Source organism: Mchenga conophoros, linkage group LG16 (genome assembly GCF_057382185.1).
Source record: "Mchenga conophoros isolate Kocher_MC1m ecotype Shallow Benthic linkage group LG16, M_conophoros_male_GT1.1, whole genome shotgun sequence".
Classification (NCBI taxonomy): domain Eukaryota; kingdom Metazoa; phylum Chordata; class Actinopteri; order Cichliformes; family Cichlidae; genus Mchenga; species Mchenga conophoros.
The window spans coordinates 150,541-176,400 of NC_140541.1; the positions used below are offsets into that span (position 1 = coordinate 150,541).

General features: G+C 44.7%; 1 protein-coding gene across 2 annotated transcripts in view; it reads right to left on the reverse strand.

The window, feature by feature from the left end:
• Positions 1-3,565: 3,565 nt before the first annotated feature.
• LOC146556027 (uncharacterized) overlaps positions 3,566-25,860 on the reverse strand; it is a 48,190-nt gene continuing 25,895 nt past the window's right edge. The window contains exons 19-23 of one of the 2 annotated variants that reach the window (XM_085249970.1): positions 14,954-15,001; positions 14,681-14,855; positions 6,284-6,385; positions 6,130-6,207; positions 3,566-5,900 (exon numbers count right to left, since the gene is read on the reverse strand). In XM_085249970.1, coding sequence (XP_085106096.1) covers positions 5,826-5,900; positions 6,130-6,207; positions 6,284-6,385; positions 14,681-14,855; positions 14,954-15,001 — 478 coding nt within the window. In that variant the 3' untranslated portion in view covers positions 3,566-5,825. Of the gene's footprint in view, positions 6,015-6,129; positions 6,208-6,283; positions 6,386-14,680; positions 14,856-14,953; positions 15,002-25,860 lie in introns of both variants that reach the window. The other variant, XM_085249968.1, reaches the window with a different exon arrangement.

The window sequence follows — 25,860 nt, forward strand, 5'->3', positions numbered from 1 at the left end:
ACCCCACTCGCCCTGATTTTGTAACACAGCCATGTATCGCAGAGCACTCCCGCGGATGCCTTCTACGGACGCGAAGGCCGCCAGTATCATATGGTTGTATCGAGAAAAACATCTTATTTTACTGTCACTATATATCATTCATAAAGCACCGTCATTATTTCATCGTTACTTCATTAGTCTCTATTACTTATCTTCAGTTTATCATGTATCATTTATCGTTTATTTCAGAGCACGCAGGATAAAACCCATTCTAGATGCTCTATCATGTGGCGAAAGCACCTCTCGAGCTAGAGGGTCCAGTTGGGCCTTCTGCATCCACTTGCAGGCTTACATAAACATGCACATACAGAGTTATGTAAAAACACGCACGTTCACATACACACTTATTAAGGAAAGGGAGGTCGTCTCAGGACATGCTCCCTGTTTGACATACACACACTCACAATAGACACGAATAGACATGCACACCACACACACTGTTTTCTCCGAGTGCTGGACTGAGTGGAAACATCTGGAGGCCATATAAGGGGAACTTCCCGAGTTCTGAGAACTGACTGATACTTATCATGTGACTTGACGTCATCATTGCAATAAAAACCTTGTGAAGTGATTGTTTCGGGGGAGATCAGCTCTTAAAGGCTTGTGATGCTCATCTTCCCCATATGTACATATGTATAATAAAAATCACTATTTTGACATCTACTGAGGACCATGCAGTCGTTTGTCTCCTCCTCAAATTCGAACCTTGACAGTTGTAACTGAGGAAATTACATTTGGCTATACACGTGTGTATGAACCACTTGGGCACTCCATTGCCTAACGCCAGGGTTATAACGTCCAACAGTGTACAAGGCACGGTGGGCCTGACGAATTCGGCGGCGTGATGGTGCTGCGCCTTGTAAGTAGACACTAATTTGTAGATCACTAGAATCCTGGCAGGAGAGTATGAGACCAGTTGAGAATACATGGTCTTAAGTTGTCTCAAGTCCGTGTTTGGGTAGAACGTTATGTTGCGGCGGTAGGCGGTGAACACAGTCATGAATTCATAGTGCGATATCACATAGTCCCACCAAGCAGCAAGCAACTGTTGGATGTCCCTTCTACACATCTCACATGTATGGCAAAATATTGTGGCCGCGATCTACTCAGACCGATGGTGATGTGTGTTGTTTTTCTTTGTCCTAACAGGTGGTGGGCTTGGAGGAATTGGAAATAGCGGACCTGGATCAAGTGACTCGCGTGTGCTCGGCAGTGTTGGTCAAGTTACTTCAAAAAAGAAATCAGTAACTAATTACTGATTACTCCCCCCAAAAAGTAATCCCGTTACTTTACTTATTACTTATTTTCAAAAGTAATTAATTACTTAGTTACTTTTTAAAAACACGATTTACAACCTGAAGAGGTGATAAAGCGATAGATCTTTCAGCCCAATTCTACTTTTTCTGCATAATCCATCTTACAAAATGTAATCAAATGGAAAAGTATCTTTTTTTTAACTTGTTTTATCAGTTTTAATCTTTTAACTTTATGCATCAAGCAATAATTATGTGCAACATTCTCTGACTTGAATAAATTAGTTTAACATTTAAACCTATTTTCTGCACATTCCAGCACATAAAATAAAATATTTTTTGTGTTTACATTCACTCTTTCAAATAGATGCAAGTAAAACACAGCAGAAAATAAATAAAGTCAAAGACTCAGCGTTCCTGTTGCTCTATTTTCACCTGTAAAGTAAGACTGGGGTAGGCGGAGGTTTACCCTGGTGCAGGTGTGGTGCGGTCAGACAAGAATTGTGAATTTCCCATTACGTCGTTGCACACTTGGTGCTTGTTTAGGGGTTTTTTCGCTGTAAAAAGAAGTTTTCTTCCCACGCACAACGGACGCTAATGTTTTTGTCACTTTTTATGGAATCAAACTCAAAGTAAGGCCAGTACAGCCACGCTTTAAACGCTGCACGCTCATATTCTCTCCCACAATCGACATATGATCCATTGTTGATCTGCACACAGCTGATATCACTAACGGTGCACTCGCTTACGTCACTGTCGTGAGACATTCTTGCAAAAAAATCACGGTTTTAGTAACGCAGTAACGCAGCATTCCTACGGGAAAGTAACGGTAATCTAATTACCGTTTTGGCAATAGTAATCCCTTACTTTACTCGTTACTTGAAAAAAGTAATCAGATTACAGTAACGCTGTTAGATTTGTATTGTTGATTGTCATTTATGCTTAGAAATATTTACTTATATATGCTTAGAGTTTTGTAATTAGTTGTAGATTGGTAGAGGTTTTGTTCCTTGATAGTCTGCAAACCTTGTGTGTATTAGAGAGCACTCTGAGAGCACGAGAAAGGTCGTATCTTGTCTTTATTGTTTTATGGTAGGATTAACGTAGCTACGTCTGTTCTAGTCTAAGTGCTTTTTCGTTTAGATGAACTGCTGGACTTCCTCACCGGGGGGGGGGGGGGGGGTGTCTACCCTCTTCCTGACCAAGGATGTTTGACCCTTTGATCAGCAGTAACACACACACACACACACATACACCCACATACACAGGCAAGGTACTCTTTGTGTGTATGTAGACGTCATGTGTTAATGAACCTATGCATATTCATGCAACCACAATAAAAGAAGTGCTATGGGGAGCCTGGCTGAGACTCTGATGGAAGTCAGGTGGTGGGACGACGCTTGGCTCCAGCCAGATCTCCCTCATGCATGAAGTAAACATGAAGAACCTTGCCTACTTGTGTCTTGCTTTGCAGTGTAATTATATTGTCTTCAACGTTCCAGCGGATGGGTTCAAGCTACAAACCTATCAAACGCGTTACTTGTAACGCGTTACTGCCCATCTCTGGTGCTCGGCTTTGCTGTGTACTCACGTGAGGCTATTGAAGGTGCTCATGCCCAGAGTCATGTGGAAGGAAGTACCTGTGGTTATAGTATTCGAACAAAACACGTACGTCAAAGCACTCGTGGATGTGAAGAACCCGATGGAGCAATCCTTGTTGGGTTCGGGATCTCTGATCAAATTCTACAACAAATGGTCTCACGTCAATAACAAATACATGCTCGGGAAACACGTCAGCGCCAAGACCAAACTCGACATGATGCTAAGCGCGGGATATGCAAGGGTACGCTTTGTTACTGTGACACCGTGATGTCTCTAGGCTTGGCCGTGCTTTCCGAGGCCACGAAGAAGACCGACGTGGTAGAGATGACTATGGGCTACACCAAGGGTCCTGGTTCCAGCAACAGAATGGGTTCGACTATGAACGTTGGTTTGTACAAGCGATCTTGGAGGGTGGCAATCTCCCCACAGCTATCACCGCGCGCATGCTGGAGTCGCACAATGTGACATCGTTACCGGATCACAGGCTGATGGACAAAATGCACGCTTAGCAAGGTGTTATTGGGTAAACTGAGGGAGGAAATGTCCATGGTCGCCATAACAAAGTCGTAAAAGGGCTTGGATGTTGTGAGCACGGGTGAGCATGGCAAAAGGTCTGTTTCCGGTCGTACAATAGTACAATGTGTGTTGTGTGTTGTGTGTGACAGTGTGTGTGCGTATCAAGGTAACTTTATTTATACCCATAGGCAAGGGAAAGTTCCTTTACAGAAAAATGATAGCATTTGGCATCCCTTCAAAAACACACATACCTAATAAAGATATAAACCTCACTGTAGCACATATATAGTAATTTAAATTTTTGAATCAAAAACAAAAACAGTTCTTATTTAATTCAGTGACAGCAATGGGGACAAAGCTATTTTTATAACACTTTGTCCTTCATCTCGGAAATAGAAACCGCCATCCTGAGGAAAGAAGCTGAAATTCACCCCTTAGAGGATGGGAACCATTTTTAAGGATTGATAAAGCCATCCTCTGTACCTGCTTAGAGTACAGGGAGGCTAAACAAGACTGTGGCTCACCTATCAGACGACTGGACCATCTCACTATCTGATTTAGAGAGTTTTTCTCTGTGACAGGGGTCTGACCAAAACACGCCACCAAACAAAAGGATAAAACAGACTCAATAAAAGAATGATAAAACAAAGTTAAAATTCTTTGGTCAATGTGGAAATGAGCAAGTTTCCTAAGGCAATAAAGGTGCTGGTGACCCTTTTTACAAACTGATTTGCAATTTTGATCAAAGTTCAGTTTTTCATTGATTATGGTCCCGAGATATTTATATGATTGTACTTGCTCTACTTTCTGACCTTTAATTAAAGTGACTCCGTGTCCATATTGTTGTTCCTAAAATCAACAACCATATCTTTTGTTTTAGATATGTTCAGCTGGAGATAAGACTCCTCCCACCACTGAACAAAGTCATCAATGACTGGGCCGTGGTTAGTTTCACCCTCTTTCAGTAAGCTGACAATAACAGAGTCATATGCATATTTAATGATGGCCCTGTTTTCATATCTGCTCTGACACATGTTTGTATAGAGAATGAATAATAAGGGTAATAAGACACACCCTTGAGGAGAACCTGTGGAGGAGAACACTGGGTCAGACAGAATCCAATTTATTCTCACTCTTTGTGACCTGTCAGTTAGAAAATCTAAAATCCAACCCACCAGGTTTTTACTAATTTCAAACTGTTCTAATTAAAATATGGGGCTGTGTTGTATTAAAAGCCAAAGAAAAATCAATGAAAAGAAGTCTTGAAAAAGTCCCTTTACTCTCTACATGTTTAAGAATCAGATTTAGTAAAGTCAAAAGTGCGTCCTCCACTCCTCTATTGGGCCTATATGCAAACTGCATTGGATCCAGCTGACCTTCAGTCTCTTTCATAATCAAATTTCTGATGATTTTTTTTCAAAGACTTGAAAGTGAGGGCAACAGTGAGGGCAACAGGCCTGAAGTCATTCAGAATTTTTGGACGACTAGATTTAGGGACAGGAACCACAACTGCTTCTTTCCAAACAGAGGGCACATGGTGTGTTTGCAAGGATTTATTAAAAATAACCTAAAATATAGGACTGAGTTCGACAGTGCAAGATTTAATTAGGCGGCCACTAATATTATCAGAACCCTGGCTCTTATTCACATTAACTGTATGAAAGGCCTTTTTGACATCGCTGAGTTCAATGATAAAGTGCTGAGTATCTCTTAGTTTCTGTTTCAGTTCCAAAATATCCTCGCTGAAATCAGAAGAACTAAAACGAGCATACAGTCAACAAAAATATAAACGCAACACCTTTGTTACTGCTCCCATTCCCCATGGGATGGACGTAGAGACCTAAAATTCATTCCAGATACACAATATAACCATCCCTCCCAAACAGTGGTCACAAATCAGTCCAAATGTGTGGTAGTGGGCACATCTGCTATATTGAGATAATCCATTCCACCTCACAGGTGTGCCACATCAGGATGCTGATCTGACATCATGAGTAGTGCACAGGTGTACCTCAGACTGCCCACAACAAAAGGCCACCCTTTTGATACAGCAAACACTGGATCAGTGTTTTCTGTCCTAACAGGCAATATTATCAGCATTTGCCACTAGTAGCTTCCGGCTGAGCCTTAAATCAATAAATGTCAGTAAGTGGAAAAAAGAACACTTACTGTAACAAAACTTTAAAAAAAATACATTTAAAATAATTTCTAATCATAGTTTACTAACAAATACTTGATTTACGCTCCATCTGACACCAAGGACCCAAAACACTACAGTTTGATTTATTTTTAAAGAAAAACAGTTATTGTAAATAAAGCCTCCAATTAAATCACAAAATTAAATAATAAAGATAGTAATTTGTGACCCCTTATGAATGACTATGACTTTGCTTCTTAGTTGCATAATTGGCTTCCTCATGAAGATGGCTTGATGCATCGAGGGAAGATGTCCCAACGGTCCATCCCAGGAATGTGATTCTGCCAGTCCGGCTGAAGAGAAGGATTGTTTAAAGCCATTAAGCAACCCAACCAGTAGCATTCAGAGAGCAGAGGTGCCAGCTTCACCATCACATCCTCATCAAGCTCTTTTCCAAAGACAGAAGTCTGAGGGAGAGAAACTATTCAATTTCAGCCCTGTAATTACGTCTGCTGGCCAGTTCTCACATCCACAAGTACGCTTTTGAAATTAAAGAGTTTAAAAATATAACTTGATAGATACCTTCAGAAGATCTTCTTTGTTGCTGTCGTACAGAGACACCTGAAGACTCTTAACCGCTAATATTTTGTACTGGTTAACCTGCACCAGGGAAAAATACTGCTTACACAAGTATCTTGAAACAAACAGTTATTTAGACAATAGCCCAGTTCAGTACCTTTTGCAGAGTTAGTCCACTTCCAGATTCGATCAATCCAAACACTTTTGCTATATTTTTCTTCTCTTTCTCCATTTGTTCTGATGCATCTCTAAAAATATTCTGTAATGAACCATTGAATTGTCAGTCAAATCAACATAGAAGTGCATTAGCATGTGTTCACTGTTTGAATTGCGAGTGGGCACTGTTAGGGTTGAAAATAATTATATAAAGCTCTTTTTAAAATTATTTTTATATACACAATACAGTGTGCTCATAAACGAGTTGGCCTTATGTATTTTGGGGGTCAAAAGCCTCGTCTAGCCGTATTTCTGGACGAAGCCTGAATAGAGTGTCCCGAAATGGTGCTTTCATGTCTGTCATTTTTATTCCAGGAAGGAGCAGATATGAGGCAAGGTGGGATGTGAATGGAGAATAGACTTGTAGGGAGACAATAGGACTGCCACATTGTGGAAGAAGCCATAACAATACTTGTTATTGTTGCAGTATAAAACTGGATGGCCCAATTCAGGGTTATCCTTGGTGTGAGGCAGATGGCTGTGTTCACATCATGGTGCAGCGCTTTAACTTGTATTTCCACCTGCCAATGCAAATTAAAGCTTTTTAAAACAACAGTTATTTCCCCTTACGTCCCTCTGAAAATATTTGAACAAGACAGCACTGAAATAGAGAGTAACGGTAAAGAGCAGGGGAAGTAATGGTTTTATTTTGTTGAATTTATCTGCAATACGTTAAAAGGCCAGTCCGTGAAAATAGTTTCAGACATAAGTCCATGGCGCAAAAAAATGTTGGGGACCGCTGAAGTAGTGTGTTCCTACAAAAAATGGCTAGAAAAAGGCAATTAACAATAGAAGAGAGACAGACCATCATAAAACTTAAAAATGTCGGTCTTTCCTATAGAGAATTTGCAAAGAAAGTCGAGGTGACAGTGAGTACAGTTCCCTTCACCATCAAAAGTCACCCAGAAACTGGGGCAAACTTTGACAAGAAGAGGTCTGGCAGACCCAAAGCCACAGCTGGATCAGAGGAGAAGATTCTGAGAGTTAACAGCTTGTGTGATAGGTGGCTCAAAGGACTACACCTTCAAGCACAGCTTAATGGTGGTTGTGTCAAACAAGTAGTGATGTGTCAGTCGTGAACGAAATGGCTCTTATAGCTTTCTTTTTTTTCCTCTGTCTCACTTTTTTTCACTTCACGCCACACATGAGCCTTGTGTTTGCGCTGAGCAGAGGTGGGAGGGGCAGTAGTTACACTCCCATTAGCACAGCAAAAGAGCAGGAAGGAGAGAGAAAAAGAGAGTCAGGGGCAAGAGCAAGAGACACCATCATCACATTAGAAAGGTATAGTAATCATCCACAACTATTTTCAGTTGTGGATGATAAAGGATTCAGAAAGGTTATTCATGCAGTGAATCCTATGTATGCAATTCCAAGCAGGAAAAAAAGTCTGGCATGAGATGAAGATGGTTAGTGCAAACAAATTGCTTCCAATTTCGCAGGTTTAATGTCCTTCACTGGTCACCAGGTCTTTCAATTCCAGTTGTTCTTCTTCAAGATCTTATCCATATTGTGCTAAAAAAAAACACAGTCTGAGTACACAAAGCCCTGCCCTTTGTCTTTCATGTCGGCCAGCCTTGTGGGATTTTGAACAGCTGTAGCTGCTTCTTGTTCTTTGATAAGCCAGGTACGAGCCAGCTCCAATCAGCCAGAACTCTGTTATCATGGTTCCGAATTGGTAGATGTCGTACAATGTCCTCCACTGAGAGTGTATCCAGACACATGACGAGACCGAACAATCAAGAATCCGGCAGCAAACGTCTCCGCAGGACAAATGGGCTCTTCCCAGTCCAGGAGTTTGTCAGTTTCGTTAAGGGACCAGTTGATCAAATCCATAATTCTTCTTTAGGTTTTTAGAGGACAAGTGTGGGAAACTCTCTTAGGGTTAGAGAATAAACGAGACTATACAAGACATGAGAATCCAAGCAGGAAAGATAAGGGAGAGGGAGAAAGTGCCACCGCCTCCATCAAGAGCCAAGAGACAGGTCAAGTTGGCTATGATTCCCCGCCATTGGGCTACTGAAGACTGGAAGAAGGTATTATGGACTGATGAATCATCACACAAGATCTTTGTACACAGTCGAGTAGGCAAAAGGAAATTTCCACAGTGTGTGGCATCAACTGTCAAACATGGAGGAGGAAGTGTAATGGCCTGGGGCTATTTTGCTTTTTAGTTGGTCAGGGGTTCATCCTACAGCAAGATGATGACCCAAAACACAAGTCCAAGCTATGCCAGAACTACCTCAGGAAAAAAGAACAAGAAGGTAAGCTTGAAAACATGGAGTGTTCAGCACAGTCTCAAGACTTAAACCCCATCAAGCGGGTTTGGGATGAACTGGATAGAAGAGTGAAATTTTCAGTTAAAAAATGGAAAAACTGGGGTGTTCTACAACTTTTGACCAGCAGAATATGTGGTGCTGAATTTAGATGGGTATCATAACAAGGTATGCAACCTTTAAAGCATTCAAAGACAGTATCATTCTAGAGCATAGAAAACATTAGGGTGTGCTGGTACAGAGGTGGAACAGTTAACTCAACATGCGTTCATCCAAATTCTGCTATTCCCACTGAGGTCACTTGTGTCTCATCATTTTGAACAAGATGTTTTTTAACATAATAGTGAAAAGCAGTCCTCCTAAAGAGCTGTAAAATAACACATTTGTCAGTTAGAGGGGTGGTAGTGGAGTAATTCACAGATTTATTAGCCAAAAGTCTATGGGTTGTTTAATTATTTCAATTTCACTCAGTAATTAGTTGATCTGAGTCACGACCAGTGTTGGGACTAACGCGTTATTAAGTAACGCGTTACAGTAACACGTTACAGTAACGCGTTACAGTAACTACGTTATTATTGTGGTAACGAGCACGGTAACTAGTTATTATGCCAAAACCAGGAACGCATTACTCGTTACTGGGATTTAGATAGGCTCGTTATTCGTTACTTCGTGTGGTGGCATCGCGGAGCTTCCACAGATTCAATAACTTTAGGAAGTGGTGGAGGCCAGCAGGTGGATGAAGGAAAAGGGAGGCAAGAGGAGAGACCCGAAGTGGCCGCTGGTCCGAGAGTGTCAGGTGAACTGAACTTCAGGTAAGAAGTTATGACCTGCAGTCCATCCGGGTCAGATATGAACCAAGTTTAGGTGGAGTTTATTTTCGTTATGCTGACTTTTCCGTACTGCGTGCTAGCTAGCATGACAGAGTTTCTATACAGCTGGGTGGTGCTATAATGTTACTGATGTTGAACTTTATTTTGTTCATAAGATTAGTTAGTAGAGTTGCCAACCGTCCCCTAAAAAACGGAATCGTCTCGTATTAAGAGAAAATATTACGAGTTTCATATTGAGGTGAAAAGGAACAGTTTGTCCCGGACTTCAGCTACAATGAAAAAGACACAAAGCTGGAGTTATTCTGTGTTTACGCTGCACAGCTGCCTCTTCTTCTTTCATTCCACCCCCTCCCTCTCCTGTTGCTACTTCAATCATGAAACTGATCAATGATCAGCTGATCGGCTTTTCTCTCTTGTTTGTTTATCGCCCACTTTGCGCCAGAAAGAGGAAACCAGTGGATGTCGCGGTAAACAACAGCAGCACGTTTAAGCTTGATCAGCTGTTGTTAGAATTTATTTAATATTAATTTCTAGTATCAGCTGATGTTTGCTGGAGCCACAGCTGTAAAGCTGCTGGTCATGATGTTGGTTTGGATATGTGGTGAGAGGGAAACATGAAGATGAAACCAGGAGATGTCTTTACTGAATCATCAGAGCTGAACAGGTGATGGAGAAACAGGTTTACCTTTTAGGTGACATGGATGAGTTGAAGGGAAGTTATGAACTGTTTCTGAGAGACAAATAACACCAGGATCCTTTTCTAAGTAGCTGACAGCTGGTAACTGTGCAGGGGCGGGTCTAGCAAAGTGTTGCCAGGGGTCCATGTAGGGCATTAACGGGGAGAGGGGGGCACAAAGAAATACTTTCTTATTCTCATTTAAAATGTCTCGCTTTTAAAAAAAATATAATTGTCTGAGTCTTACAGCAAACGATTGATAGATTGATACATATATACCATCAGAAAGGTGTACATCACTTTCACAACAGCGTTTGTTTTCATTCAAAGGCTTTATGATTTTTCCTATAATATAGTCATATTCCCTGGGACGATTTTTTTTTGTCCCAGTCCAGCTCTGTATGCAGCTCATCTGCAGTCTGGTGTTACCTACATCTTCCTATTCAGAAGGCAGAATTTCCGAGTTCTGAGTACAATCAGAATCAGAATCAGAATCAGAATACTTTATTGATCCCTGGGGGAAATTATTTTTTGTTACAGTGCTCCATTTTAAACCAACATTAAGACAAGACAGACAATACACTAACTAAGAATAGTACAATATATACATATATATACATACATACATACATAAGTCACTCATAAATAAACAGTTGGAAAAGAAACGTGTGGTTGTAGCAGTAACCAGTGTGTTAAGTGGATGCGTTGTACAGGGAGCCACAGGCAGGAAAGATTTCCTGTGTCGTTCAGTGGTGCATCATGGGTAATCTCAGTCTCTCACTGAACGAGCTCCTGTGACTGACCAGCATGTCATGGAGTGGGTGGGAGGTGTTATCCAACATTGTCTTTATCTTGGACAGCATCCGCCTCTCCGACACCACCTTGAGGGAGTCCAGCTCCATCCCCACAACATTGCTGGCCTTACGGATTAGTTTATTAAGTCTGTTGGCATCTGCGACCCTCAGCCTGCTCCCCCAGCATGCAACAGCATAGAGGATCGCACTGGCCACAACAGACTCATAGAAAATCCTCAGCATTTTCTGGCAGATATTGAAGGACCTCAGTCGCCTCAAAAAATAGAGACGACTCTGGCCCTTCCTTTAAAGTGCTGTGGTGTTTTTAGCCCAGTCCAGTTTATTGTCAATGTGTACTCCAAGGTATTTATAGTCCTCCACAATGTCAACACTGACCCCCTGGATTGAAACGGGGGTCAAGTGTTTCCTGGTCTTCCTGTCAGGTAATCAACAATCCAGGACACCAGAGAAGCATCCACCTGCATCGCTGCTAACTTATCACCCAGGAGGTGGTGTTGAAAGCACTGGAAAAATCAAAAAACATGACCCCCTCACAGTGCTCGCCAGCTGGTCCAGATGGGTGTAGACACGATTGAGCAGGTAGATGATGGCGTCCTCAGTTCCGAGACGAGGCTGATAAGCGAACTGAAGGGGATCCAGATGTGGCCTTACTATGGGTCGCAGCTGGTCCAGGATGAGCCTTTCCAGGGTCTTCATGATGTGGGAGGTCAGTGCCACGGGCCTGTAATCCTGGGGGCCACTGGGACGTGGCGTCTTTGGTAAAGGTACATGATGTCTTCCACATCACCGGGACCCTCTGCAGACTCAGACTCAGCATAAACAGTTTATGAAAGACTCCACACCGCTGGGGGGCACAGGTCTTGAGGACGAGGGGACTCACTCCGTCTGGTCCAGCAGACTTGCCTGAGTGAAGTCTCCTCATTTGCATATCAACCTGGTATTGAGTGAAGGTGATGGGTGGGGGAGGGGTGTCAGGAATCTCACAGGAGGCAACATGTGAAGAGAGAGGCTGGCACAGTGGTGTGGCTCTGGATTCCAGGCTGACTACAGGTGAGGTTGTGGGGGTGGGAGCAGACACTGTGGTGTCGAATCTATTGAAAAACAGATTCAACTCATTGGCTCTATTCTCACCTCCCTCAGCTCCCCTGCTGTTGGTTGGCCTGAATCCAGTGATGGTCTTCATGCCCCTCCACACCTCTCTCATGCTGTTCTGTAATTGTCCTTAGCCTCTCTGATCTTGTCCTTTAGTAACACCTGGATCTTCCTCACCTCCTCTTTGTTGCCCCCTCTGAAAGCCCTCTTCTTGTTGTTGAGGAGGGCTTTGATGTCCTTAGTCACCCACGGCTTGTTATTTGGGTAACAATGAACAGTCTGAGCTGGAACAATGGAGTTGCTGCAGAAAGTTATGTAGCCTGTGATACATTCAGTAAGCCCATTGATGTCCTCGGCGTGAGGCTCACAGAGTGTTTCCCAGTCGGTCACCTTGAAGCAGCCCTGTAGTTCTGCTAAGGCCTCCTCTGACCACCTCCTGACAGTCCTGGTGGTCACAGGTTCCCTCCTCACAATTGGCACATAGCGGGGGGTGAGGTGAATCAGGTTATGATCTGACCTACCAAGTGGGGGGAGGGAGGAGGAGCTGTATGCATCCTTGACGTTAGCATACAGTAAGTCTAAAATTGTCTCTCCCCTGGTGGGACAGTCCATATATTGTCTGAATGTTGTTAGTGTATTGTCCAGTGATTGTCATGGTCCTGGGTCGTGTGACCCAGTGTGTTATGTTTAGCCTATTTTGATGTTTATTGTTTGTTTAGGTTCTCTAAGGTAGTCCAGCCATTTGCATATATTACCCTTGCATTAAGTCTCCCTTGCCCTTCGTGGGTTTATGTCTGTGTGTCTTGTACTGTCAAGTTCATGCTGTCAGCTATGTCATCTCCCCTGTACTGAGTATCCCTGGGTCATGAGTCCTGTCTGCGTGGTTATGTTTAGTTCTTGTCGTGTCTAATTTCCATGTTTCCTGTTTTACTTTGTAAGTCTGTATTCATTGTCAGTGTGTTCAGTTGCACCCTCCTGTCCTGTCGTTAGGTTCATGTGTGTCAGCTGTGATCCCATGTGTGGCCACTTCCCCTGATCATCCCTCATGTGTATTTAGTCTCTGTGTTTCATGTAGTCTGCGTCGCGTCGTCTGTGTTATCTCCCCTACCCCTTGTCATAGTTCCCCAGCCTTAACTAGTCCTAGTTTGTACTTTGTTTAGCCATAGTTTTCCCAGTCTATGTTCAGGTTTTCCCTCAGTTGCTTTGCTGCCTTGTTCCTTAAGTTTTCGGCCCTAAATAAAGGCTCGCCTTCTGTTAAGTCCGGTTTTGTGTCCTCACCTCTGTTTGCTCTTGGGTCCTCCACTCACTCCACACGGTCTGCCCCGGCGGTCCGTGATAGTGATACATGGTTGAAGTCACCCGAGATCACAATAAAGGCACTCGGGTGCTGAGTCTGTAACCGAGCTATGGCAGAATGGATAGTGTCACATGCAGCTGTGGGGTTAGCAGAGGGAGGGACATAAACAGCCACCAAGATGACGTGAGAGAATTCCCTGGGTAAATAATACGGCCTGAGTCCAACAGCACACAGTTCAGTGTCCGGGCAACAAATCGTTTCTTTTATTGTTATGTTGGCAGGGTTACACCACCGGTTGTTAACTAGAACAGCAAGCCCACCTCCTTTCCGCTTACCGCTAGCGATGCTGTCCCTGTCCGCCCGAACAGTGTGGAAGCCTTCCACGGAAGCATTCTCATCGGGAATGTCCTGGTGCAGCCATGATTCGGTGAAACACATCAGGCTACACTCTCGGTATTCCCTCTGACTCCGTACCAGTGCTGAGAGCTCGTCGATTTTAATTGCCAACGATCGCACATTTCCCATCACGATAGACGGCAGACACGGTTTAAACCTCCTCCTCGCTTCGAGCCTCCGCTGTCTCACCGTCACCTTTTTTCTTCTCTTCTGTCCTTGACCTCTGCATCCCCGATGTGTTTTCCTCCAAATTTCAGCTGGTACTTCTGCGGGCCTGGCCAGCGAGCCGGCCGGCATCAGGGCGATCAGCTGATCTCTGGAGTAAACAGTCCGTGAGTGTGAGTGCCGCGTGAGTGCCGCGGTCCCGTTCCTTGATTAAAGTAACAGTTCCACGGCCACCAGAAGAACAAAAACTTTCTCAATCCACATGATTGAGTAAGAGATAGAAAACGGAGGAAAATACAAGTCAGAAAAAAAAAGAATACGTAAGAAAAAAGAGCTAAACTAAGAGAAAAGCAGGAGCGGCTGTAACAGGCAGCACGCTGGTTGGCGCATGCGCACTGAAGATCAAAGCACCATGACTGCAGTTTTTGTGTTGGATGTAAAAAGCAGGCTAGAATCATGCGGCGGTCAACGACGGTCCAGGCGTGGGATTTCTCTCGTGGAAATGTGCACATTATTTTTTTCCTTTCTATTAATAGGTGGCACAGTGCACTTGTGGCAAGTAAGCAAGCTAGAAGACTGGCAAACTTGCTGGGTATCCAGTTACAGAAGCAACACATTAACAAGAGAATTCTGAGTAAAACCAAAGTTACTTTCCCTAGTAACTAGTTACTCTGAAAGTAACAAGTAACTTGAAGTAACTGAGTTACTTTTGATAGAAGTAACTAGTAATGTAACTAAGTTACTATTTTAAAGTAACTTACCCAACACTGGTCATGACACAGTTGGTACTTTACCTGAATGCAGTGATTGGTGGCTTCTGGGTTGATATCTTCGGATTTAAGATGATCTTTGATCTTGGGCCACTGTAGCAGTTTCAGCTTTTGATACATCTCAGTCAGTCTTGTTTTATTGACTGGATTATTCATGCACTCAGTTAATCCTTCTGAAATAACCACCTCTGGTGTCACTCTATTCAAAAGATTCAGTCAATTTATTATGATACCGTAAAAGTGAAGAAATACACACAAATGTAATATTACTGATCTGGCTCTCTGTATGCATAGTACCTGTCTTTAAAATATTTCAGTTCTTCCTCTTTTAGCTTCAAAGCAGATCTGTGGAGAAAGAATTAACGTTTCATGTTACACTGAGAATAGAATAGAATAGAATAGAATAGAGTAGCCCTTTATTACCATTGAATATATGTAGCCCTGGTAAGTAAATAGTTAATTTATTTTGATGATTGTGTAAGAAAGCATATGCAAATGCATATTGAGCTGTGTGTCAATTAGACTTGCAGACTTTGCATTTTGAGGTGTCTGTCATTATTTTCTGTAATTTCATTGGCATGTGCTAAAGCCACGGCCAACCCGGAAGTAGTCTCAGGTAAAAGGGGTGGGACTTAGTGGGGAGCAGTGTGCATTCCTGGAACGAGGTATTTGTTAACACAGACAGACGGTTTCAGTGTGAGTGCGCAGGTGATAGTGTATCGGCACCCACATATTATTTAATTATTTGGTTTCTGTTGGTATTAGAGACCTTAACATTGCTCACCAGCTGTATCACTGTTACTCATTTTCTTTTATACTATTGGAACTAAATATCACTAAAGTTGAAATGAATTAAAACTGGCATGCTTGTGTGTGGTTCATTTCCATATGACCTATTTTAATGCACATTTCATGTCACAAGCACATATACACATACAGCAAAATTATGGGTACTCCATGCCAACTATGCATGAGTAAAAAATATAAATAGTAAAGATATTAGAAATAAATAGTAAACAGGAGAGATGTATACAGTCAAGAAGAATATATACGAAACAGAAATACACACATTGGAGAGCAAAGTGCTTGGAGCCAGTGCAAAACAGCATCACTTCATACAGTGAATACTTCTCTATATATATATCTATTTTATTTATTAAAAAGACACATCCACCCACTTTCAGGCCCTTTTATTCACACCTTAAAATTTGAGGAAATGTTTGAACATGAGCATCTAAATATCTATAACAGATAAAAACCTGATCTTTTTGATTTTTTTGAGTGTTTGCTATTCCAAGGACTGTTCTCGGACAAGGATCTTTGATGTTTTTCCTGGGATCGGCTGGAGCCACTCACCTAACTTGGGGGTCACTGCATCGAGTGCTCCGATTGCCATTGGGACCACTGTTACCATCACCCTCCACAGACACCTTTCCTTTGCTTGTCCTCCACTGCTATGGCTGGTTTGTTAGCCATCACCAGTTTGTTTGGTTAATTATGTAAGTCACACAAGATTTTATATTCTCAACTAACCTAGGTGGTGTGTGGCATTATGACCTCAAGACTTCCAGGCCATATTTGACACAGTTGTTCCTATATACTATCCCATCAACTCTTCACATGTATCAAGCCATGTGTCTGTTCATCTAAACTACTATGATGCCTGACAGGTGCTTCCATGTAGATTATGTCATGAGAGAGAGAGAAATAAGTGAAGCCCACATTAACAAGGTTCGCATCAGGTTTTGACGAACCAGAACACACTGATGAAAAGTGGGCTACTGGAACAAGAATGTACAAGTGGGCAAGGAATGAGAACGGAGCGCTGTTCAAATGCTACTATACAAGAAACCCCCCGTTGAAGGGGTTACATGGAGAGGATTAGGACCTCTGGAGTCTTCGATACCCAGCATCCACACTAACAGCACAACAACTAGTAGCTTGGTGTTCCAACATTTGAAAGGAGCAACTGTTATCACAACTGGCGTTACAACTGAGTCACTACAGAAATACTACAGCAAGGGGTAACTAGGATGTCACGGCAGGAGGGATATCTCATCAGCCACACTCAAGATTGGGTACCAAGCCCCACCTATGACTGAAGGTGCAACTGAAGGTGAGTACAAAAGCAGGTGACCTGAGAGATAGGATAATGGCGAAGCTGGAAACCCAGACCCTAACTGGCCAATTACCAAGACTGCACTAAGCACCCTCTGAAGGTCTACTGGAAGTTGTGAATTCAGCATTACGGAGAGTCCCTACTGCAACCATCATAGAAACTAACCAGCTGACCTAAACCATGGCAGCAATGACCACAGAGATGCTTGGCTGTAAAATGAACAGCCACAGGGATTTGATTAAAAAATTAAATTTAAAAATTTAAAAAAGGGTCCTTAAGAAGTATAGCAAGCCATCTATACCTGACACCCAGGAAATTATCAAGCAAAGACTCACATCCTTGGTGAAGCACACTCTCTGTGTACTCACATGCTAATTTATAGTCAAAGTATTCACTCACTGTGTCTTTAGGGTTTTGCAACCTTAACTTAGCTCAGCTGTTAGCCGAATCGCTAGCAGCATGGCCTCCTCACCTGTCCGTCCTGCACTTTCCTGCTCATTGTGTCAGATGTTTAGTTACTCATGAGGTTCCTCTAGCAGAAATGATACTTGTAATAAATGTGTAATAATTTGCAGCTCTGGAGGCAGGATCACTGAATTGGAGACTTGGCTTCACACCCTTGAAAAACCCATCACTAGCCAAGCAAAAGGTAGAGTAGGCCCCGCTAGATGTTCCCCTGGCAGACTGTTCAGAGCAGCAGTGAAAAGAGAACATCAAGGGTGAGGAGGAAGCATAGTCTTAAACAGAAGCCCAGGTACACCACCAACTATCTGAGTTTCTATCTGATTTCTCAGACTTTTTATCTGATTTAGTGCTCAGCTCAGATAAAATAATTATTGTGGGTGATTTTAACATCTATGTAGATGCTAAAAATGACAGCCTCAGCATGGCATTTAATTTGTTATTAGTGTTATGACCCAGTGATGTGTTTGTTGGTGTTGTGCCTCCCACCGGAGGATGGCTGGCCCCTTTTTTCTCTCCTAGGAAGTGGACACCTGGGCGTGGCTGCTAGGTATCTGGGTGGAGTCTCTACCTATCTTCGGACTGGATAATTGATGGACCACCTCCAGTACTTAACGTCCGGATGACAGTCACCTGGCAGCGCTTTTGGGAACCCTTGACTTGATCACGGAGTTGTGTGTTATGTTATTGTAGTGCAGGCTGGAGTATTCACGTGTACCTCTAGCCTTGCCATGTAAATAATAGTAAATAGGTTAACAAGTTGCGGTCACTTTTTGTTCCTTTGCTGTATAACTTTCACTGCCGCAGCCTAGTAGGCGTGAGAAGCCGTTTTCTTTTGTTGAACAAGTTTTCTCCTGTTTTTCGTTAGATAGTTAGGTAAGTGACTTGTCTTTTGTTTTGGCTTCTTTTTATTTTGGTGTAGGGAAGTGTAGGGATTATTTTGTAGGGAGTTTTGTTTATTGTTTTGGCATTGCTCACTGCCGATGAAAATAAATGGCTGCTTAAATACTTGAAAAAGGTGTCGTTGTTGGGGTTTGTGCGTGGGTGGGAAGTGAGTGGGGCAAACTTTTTGTTGCGTTTGATTACTTGCCGGGACCAGAACGTAACATTAGACTCAGTTGGCTTCTCTCAAAATGTAAAAGAACTCACGCACCACTTTATTCACACTCTAGATCTTGTTTTAACATATGGCATAGAAACTGAACATTTAACAGTGTTTCCTGAAAAACCTCTCTTGTCCGGTCATTTGGTTATAACGTTTAAATTTGCAATAATTGATTACACAGCTCCTCCTTGAATCGCTACCTTATCATGGTGGAGGGGTTTGTGTATCCCAGGGATCCCAGGGGCTATGTTGTCTGGGGGCTTTTGCCACATTGTAGGGTCTCCCATGGCAAATTGGTCCTGGGTGAGGGACCAGACAAGGAGCGATTCAGAAGACCCTTATGAAAAGAACATCGAGGAAACAGTTTACTCTGCCCGGGATAGGGTTACCGGGGCCCTGCCCTGGAGCCAGGCCCGGGGAGGGTGCCCGAGGGCAAGTGTCTGGTGGCTGGGCCTTCGTCCATTGGGCCCGGCCGGGCACAGCCTGTAGAGGAGACATGGGCCCATCCTCCCGCAGGCCCACCACCCGCAGGAGGCGCCATAGGGGTCGGGTGCATTGTGTGCTGGGTGGCGGTCAGGAGCAGAGGCCCTGGCGGACTGACCCCTGGCTGCCAAGACTGGCAATAGGGACATGGAATGTCACCTCTCTGGTGGGGAAGGAGCCTGAGTTAGTGCGTGAGGTTGAGAGATACCGGCTAGATATAGTTGGGCTCACCTCTACGCATGGCTTGGGCTCTGGAACCACTCTCCTGGAGAGGGGCTGGGCTCTGTCTCACTCTGGAGTTGCCCCTGGTGAGAGGCGGCGGGCTGGGGTGGGTATTCTAATATCCCCTCGGCTTGCTGCCGGTACGTTGGGGTTTTTCCCGGTCGATGAGAGGGTTTGTTCCCTGCGCCTTAGGGTCGGGGAACGGGTCCTGACTCTCATCTGCGCTTATGCACCGAGCGGCAGTTCGGAGTACCCAGCCTTCTTAGAGTCCCTGGGGGGGGGGGTGCTGGAAGGTGCTTCACCAGGAGACTCTGTTGTCCTGCTGGGAGACTTCAATGCTCACGTGGGTAACGACAGCGAGACCTGGAGGGGCGTGATTGGGAGGAACGGCCTCCCTGATCTGAAACCGAGCGGGGCTTTGTTATTGGACTTCTGTGCTACTCACAGTTTGGCCATAACGAACACCTTGTTCGAACATCAGAGTGTCCATAAGTGCACGTGGCTCCAGGATGCTCTAGGCCGTAGGTCGATGATCGATTTTGTAATCGTATCACCAGACCTGCGACCATATGTTCTGGACACTCGGGTAAAGAGAGGGGCTGAGCCGTCAACTGATCACCACCTGGTGGTGAGTTGGATCAGGTGGCGGTGGAGGACACTGGACAGACCTGGTGCACCTAAACGCGTAGAGAGGGTGTGCTGGGAACGTCTAGCAGAGGCCCCAGTCCGCGAGATCTTCAACGCACACCTCCGGCAGAGCTTCAACAGCATTCCGTGGGAGACTGGGGACATTGAGTCCGAATGGACCATGTTCAGTGTCTCCATTGCTAAAGCTGCTGCATTGAGCTGAGGCCGCAAGGTGGTTGGTGCCTGCTGTGGTGGTAATCCCCGAACCAAATGGTAGACACCAGAGGTGAGGGGAGCCACCAGGCTGAAGGAGTCCTATCGGGCTTGGTTAGCCTGTGGGACTCCGGAGGCAGCTGACAGGTATCGACAGGCCAAGCGGAATGCGGCTCGGGCAGTGGCTGAAGCAAAATCTAAGGTGTGGGAGGAGTTCGGCAATAAGTCGGACTCGTTCCCGGTGGGTGATGGGCTCCACCAGGGCTGCCCTTTGTCTCCGGTTCTGTTCATAATTTTTATGGACAGGATTTCTAGGCGCAGCCAAGTGGCGGAGGGCTTTCGCTTTGGTGGCCTCAGAATCTCATCTCTGATTTTTGCGGATGATGTGGTTCTGTTGGCTTCATCGGGTGAGGGCCTCCAGCTCGCACTGGAATGGTTTGCAGCTGAGTGTGAAGCAGCGGGAATGAGGATCAGCACCTCCAAATCTGAGGCCATGGTTCTCAGCCAGAAAAGGGTGGAGTGCCCACTCCGGGTCGGAGTGGCTGGCCTCTCCCTTAGAAATAGGGTGAGAAGTTCGGCCATCCGGAGGGGTTCAGAGTAGAGCTACTCCATATCGAGTAGACTTTATCACAGCAGATGTCTTTCTGAAAGTGCTGTAACTAAGTTTAAGAATATAATCTACCCAGGGTTATCATCTATCATATATTGATGATATTGAGCACTGTTGAGCCAACCATTCCTTTAACGTTAACTGCTGTTACACCCAAATTTCCAATTGTGGTGGATTATTCTATTCTATTCGTCTATTCTTCTAATGTCTTCATGAACTTCTTCACAAATAAAATTTTAACCATTGGAAAAAAAATTGCCCATAATCACGTCACAGATGTAACATTATCTTCAGCTACTTTGAGTACCACTGATATTCATTTAAGAATGTTTTTTGTCCAATTGATCTTTCTGAGTTAACTTCAGTAATTACTTCCTCCAAACTATCAACGTGTCTTTTAGACCACATTCCGACAAAACTGCTCAAAGACTCCCTGCAATTAATTAATGCTTCAATATTAAATCTGATCAACTTATCTCTAATAATCGGCTATGTACCACAGGCCTTCAAGCTGGCTGTAGTTAAACCTATACTTAAAAAGCCATTTCTTGACCCAGCTGTCTTAGCTAATTATAGGCCAATCTCCAACCTTCCTTTCATATCAAACATTCTTAAAAGAGTAGTTGTCAAACGACTAACAGATAGTTTGCAAAGGAAGGGTTTAGCTGAAGAGTTTCAGTCAGGTTTCAGAGCCCATCACTGCACAGAAACAGCTTTAGTGAAAGTTACAAATGATCTTCTTTTGGCCTCTGACAGTGATTTCTTCTCTGCACTTGTCCTGCTAGACTTCAGTGCAGCTTTAGATAATGTGAACCATAAAAAACAAACAAAACACAAGGAGACAGAAACCAAAACACAGGTAACAAAAGTCCAAAACAGATCAAAACAACTGCACTGAGGCCCAGGAACAGGTAAAAAGGACACAAACAAAAGGGTCCATGAAAGGTGTAGAGGCCCAGGCAACAGTCTCGAAAAGGGTCAGGGGGCCGGCCCGGAAGTCGACGGCCCAAGAGTCCAGAAAAAAGTTCAGGAGGTCGACCGCGAAGCCAGCGACAGCGACGGAGCAGGTCCAGAGGCCGGCCGCGAGGAAGGCAGTGGCAGCAACTGAGCAGGTCCAGTGGCCGGCCACGCGGAAGGCAGCACAGAACGACACCGTTCAGGAAGGTGTCCACGATGGCGATGACGCCCAGCCATCGGCCTGGAAAGTGACCGGACAGGACGAGGACGAGCAGGCTGGACAGGACTAGGTGAGGCAGGGCCAGCCGGTGCGGAGACCTCCGGCGTGGACAAAGCGGAACCAGCCCTTGCGAAGGCCTGAGGCAGAAACAAAGCAGGACCAGATGGCAGCATGGCAACCACAGGCAACGGACCAGGTGGTGGCACTGCAGGCGGCAGTGTGGAAACTGCAGGAAGTGGTGCTGCAGGCAACGGCGTGGGAGCCGCAGATGGAGGAGCAGGTGGTGGCAATGCAGGCGACGGCGTGGGATGCAGATGCTGGCGCTGCAGGTGATGAAGGCTGAACGGACCCCTCGGACCCTCCAGCGGAGACAGAAGGCTGAATTGGCCCCTCGGACCCTCCAGCGGAGACAGAAGGCCAAACGGGCCCCTCGGATCCTTCAGCGGAGACGGAAGACGCCTGGAGCAGTTCTCCAGTACCCCCAGCGGGAACAACAGACGAAGGCCAGACAGGCCACTCGGACCCTCCAGCAGGAACAGTAGTAAATGACTGAGGTGGTAACTGAGCTGGCAACTGAGCTGATAAGTCAGCCAATGTTTGAGCTATGGATAGACGTTTAAGATGTATTGACTGTTGTAAAGATGGTAATAATGGAAGGTAAGGTGGTGGATTAGGAGTAAACTGAGCTAGTTCCCCTGAGCCTCCAGAACCTGAAGAAAACTGCTGGACGGGCTCAGCTGAGCCTTCAGTGAGGTCAGAAACAGGTGCAGGTACCTGCCGGACACCAGCCACTCCCACCCGAGGACAAGGTATGGGTGCCGGAGCTAACTGGTTCCCGGTCATCCTCAGCCTGGGAGCCGGGACAGGCACCGTCAATGGCTGGGCAGCTGCTGTCCCCACCCGAGGAGCTGGTCCGGGTGCAGTGACAGGCAGAGCCTCAGCCGGCCTGCACACCGGAGCAGGGACCAGCTGGACCTCAGCCTCCCTCACCCGAAGCACTGAAACAGGTGCAGGGGAATGCTGGGCCCGACCTGCCCTGGGAGAAGGAACACAACGGGGCGAAGGAGCAGGCTCAGCAAACACAGACTCCTCTAAAATGTTTTTTAACTTCCTACCACCACCACCACCACGTCTAACAGCCTTAACAGTCTCAACAGTCTTGGTTTTAGCAGTGTTCATATGATTGTCTTTTTCCAGCTCAGAAGAACGAAAGCAGTCATTATAACTCACCACTGGGAGTTGCTCCGCAGAGACAGAGTGGTGACGGCGTGTGCACCGCCTCCTCCGGGAAGTGAGAGGTGGCAAACTGGGCCGCAAATCCCCCAACGGACCAGGCTGCGATGAGGAATCAGAGACTGTATGAAGCTCAGAACGCTGCAGTCCCATAAAAGAGCAAAAGACTGTAGCGGAGTAAGTCCAATGTCTGCCGTTGCATAATCCTTCTTCCTCCGCTGCTTCAGCCTCTTGTTGGACTGGTAATCCAGGGATGGAGGTGTAGCGACTGGAGAGAATGAGCATGGGCTCAATCTGATCGCCTGAGGCATAGGCGCCGGCTCGGCCGTAGCCATGGCAGTTTGAAGGCTGCGGGGCCCTTCCCAAGCCAAACGTGACCCATAGAAGGGTGACTCAAGCTCCCGGGCATGCTTAGCCTCCTGCCTCATGCTCTCTTTGAGGAAGGCAGAAACTGCGGGTTGCCGATACCACACGGAGTCTGCTGGGTCCATGTTCTGGCCGCGATCTTCTGTTATGTGAAGGCTGTGTGCAGGCAGGAAAAGGACCCAAAGTGCAGACAGTCGGAGACAAAAGCTGAACTTAAATCAACTTTAATGCAGAGCTCCAAAAGGTAACAAAACTGAGACTCCAAGGTAAACTTATGCAGACAGAACACACAGCTAGATAAGGGTAGATCGCAACATGGACACAGAGAAACACAGGGCTTAACTACACAGAGGGAGCAATCAGGGAATGGGTAACAGGAGGGAAACACAGCTGGGGAAAATCAGGCCTAACGAGACAAAGGAAGCAAAACCAGACGCATTTACATGAGACACGGACTTTCAAAGTAAAACAGGAAACAGAGACGCAAACTTGACAAGGAGATACAGCTGACAGGGGAGACAGAGCAACTAGAGAACACAGAGACATAAACCATAAGACAGAACTCTAACAAAGAAACCAAAGACTAGAAATGACAAATAATATAATGAACTCAAAACCCTGGGTCAACGACCCAGGCATCCTAACAGTATAGCATACATTTACACTGCTATGCAAATGACACCCATCTCTATCTGTCCATGAAGCCAGACAAAACACACCAATTAGTTAAACTGCTAAACTTAATTCAGATAAAACTCAGATTATTGTACTCGACGCTGAAAATTTTAGAAATATGGTATCTAACCAGATTCTTCCTCTAGATGTTCTTTTCCAGCTGTAGAGGAATTTTGGTACACTAATCTCTTCATAATTCTTGCAATTTAGTCACATTGGAGGTTTTCCAGCATGGACAAACTTTTGAAGGTCATACCAAGACATGTCAATTGGATTCATATCAGGACTGACTGAGTCCACTCCAAGGACATTTTGGTTTTGGTTTGATTGCTCTTAAGCTATTTTGAGTTGGACTTGTTGTTTTTGGTGTTTTGACATTGTACAGAACCCAAGTGTGCTTCACCTTGATATCATAAACAGATGAACAGACATTCTCCTTCATGATATTTTGTTAGAAAGCAGAATTCATGGTTCAATTTAACATAGCAAGTCTTCTAGGTCCTGAGGTAGAAAAACTCCCCCATCACAACATTCAGGGAAAGATTGGTGACTGTTAGTTTTCATGGTCGAGATTTCCAGTAGAACTTGTGCCTATATTGGGCACTGATTTTCTTTATGCCCAAAGACTGCTTGTTGATGTTTCTAAAAGGCACTTAATCCATGCTCTGTCCTTTTCTTCAATACTCTATTTTACTCTTTACGCCGAGCCGCTGGTACGGGCTAATTTGATGACTTCCAGAAATGTTCTTCAGCGTTTGCTTTTGGAGTTCCCTTCACTGACTATCTCATTGTGGTGGACCACTACAGTGGCTTGCAAAAGTATTCAGCCCCCTGTAGCTGGCTCCACTCCCACCCAGTGTATGGAAAGCACAAATTGTTCACTTGTGCTGTGATGAAGAATAAACCTGGAGTGAAAATTGAGAGCTCTCGTGTCATCTTTGTTTGCCTCCACACTCAGGTGATATTTTTTTAGACCAAACTGTCCTGTGGGACTTCCAAATACAGACGGACAATATGGTGATGGCTAATCAACCAGACATAGTAGTGGTAGAGAAGCAGATAAACATGGCCATAGTGACTGTCAGGGGTTGCTGAGTGGATGTGGAGAAAAGGACTCAAACGTAGGACTCACGGTGAAGATGCAGGATGTTTATTGTGAGGGACGAATGACGAAAACAGGAGATGGCTGACTGACTGAATAACTGAATGAACGGCTGACTGATCTGAACTTGGGAGGCAAACATGGGGCATAGACAACAGTGACAACATTAATGACGCGACGCCGACCAGGAGAGAACTGAGGACTTAAATACACTGGCTGAACAATGACTGATAGGTGACAGTTGAGTGAGCAGCTGAACACAATTGAACTAACGATGCATGGAATAAGAACTAGAACATAAGGCACACAGAGTAACGTAACACAAAACAGGAAGTGGAACGTACAGAGGATAAACAGTGAACATGAACTGAAAATACTGGGTCAACGACCCAGAAACCCTGACAGTGACGCATAAACCTATAAAGAATGATAGCAACATCAGGAAGAAGGAACATGGGAAGTGCGAGAACTACAAAGGGCTCAGAGAGAGCGTGAGAGGATTTGGAGGGTGAAAGCAATAGTGGTCCCATTGGGAATTGGTATTCGGTGCTGTGACTCCCAAGCTGGGTGGGACACAAACAGATCCCAGTAACAACATACATAACAAATACCATTCAGAAATTGTGTGATATTGTCATCATTTCTGAATGGTATTTAGGTAAATTTTACAATAACGCAAAATGAAATATAATTTTCTTGTTTTATTCACAAAAAAGAAGAAAATGATTAAAGCTGGGATGATAAAATGTAAGTTGAATCACAAAAACAGTAAAAACATAGGGTTTTGAAGTTTATTACACTTTTTGGATT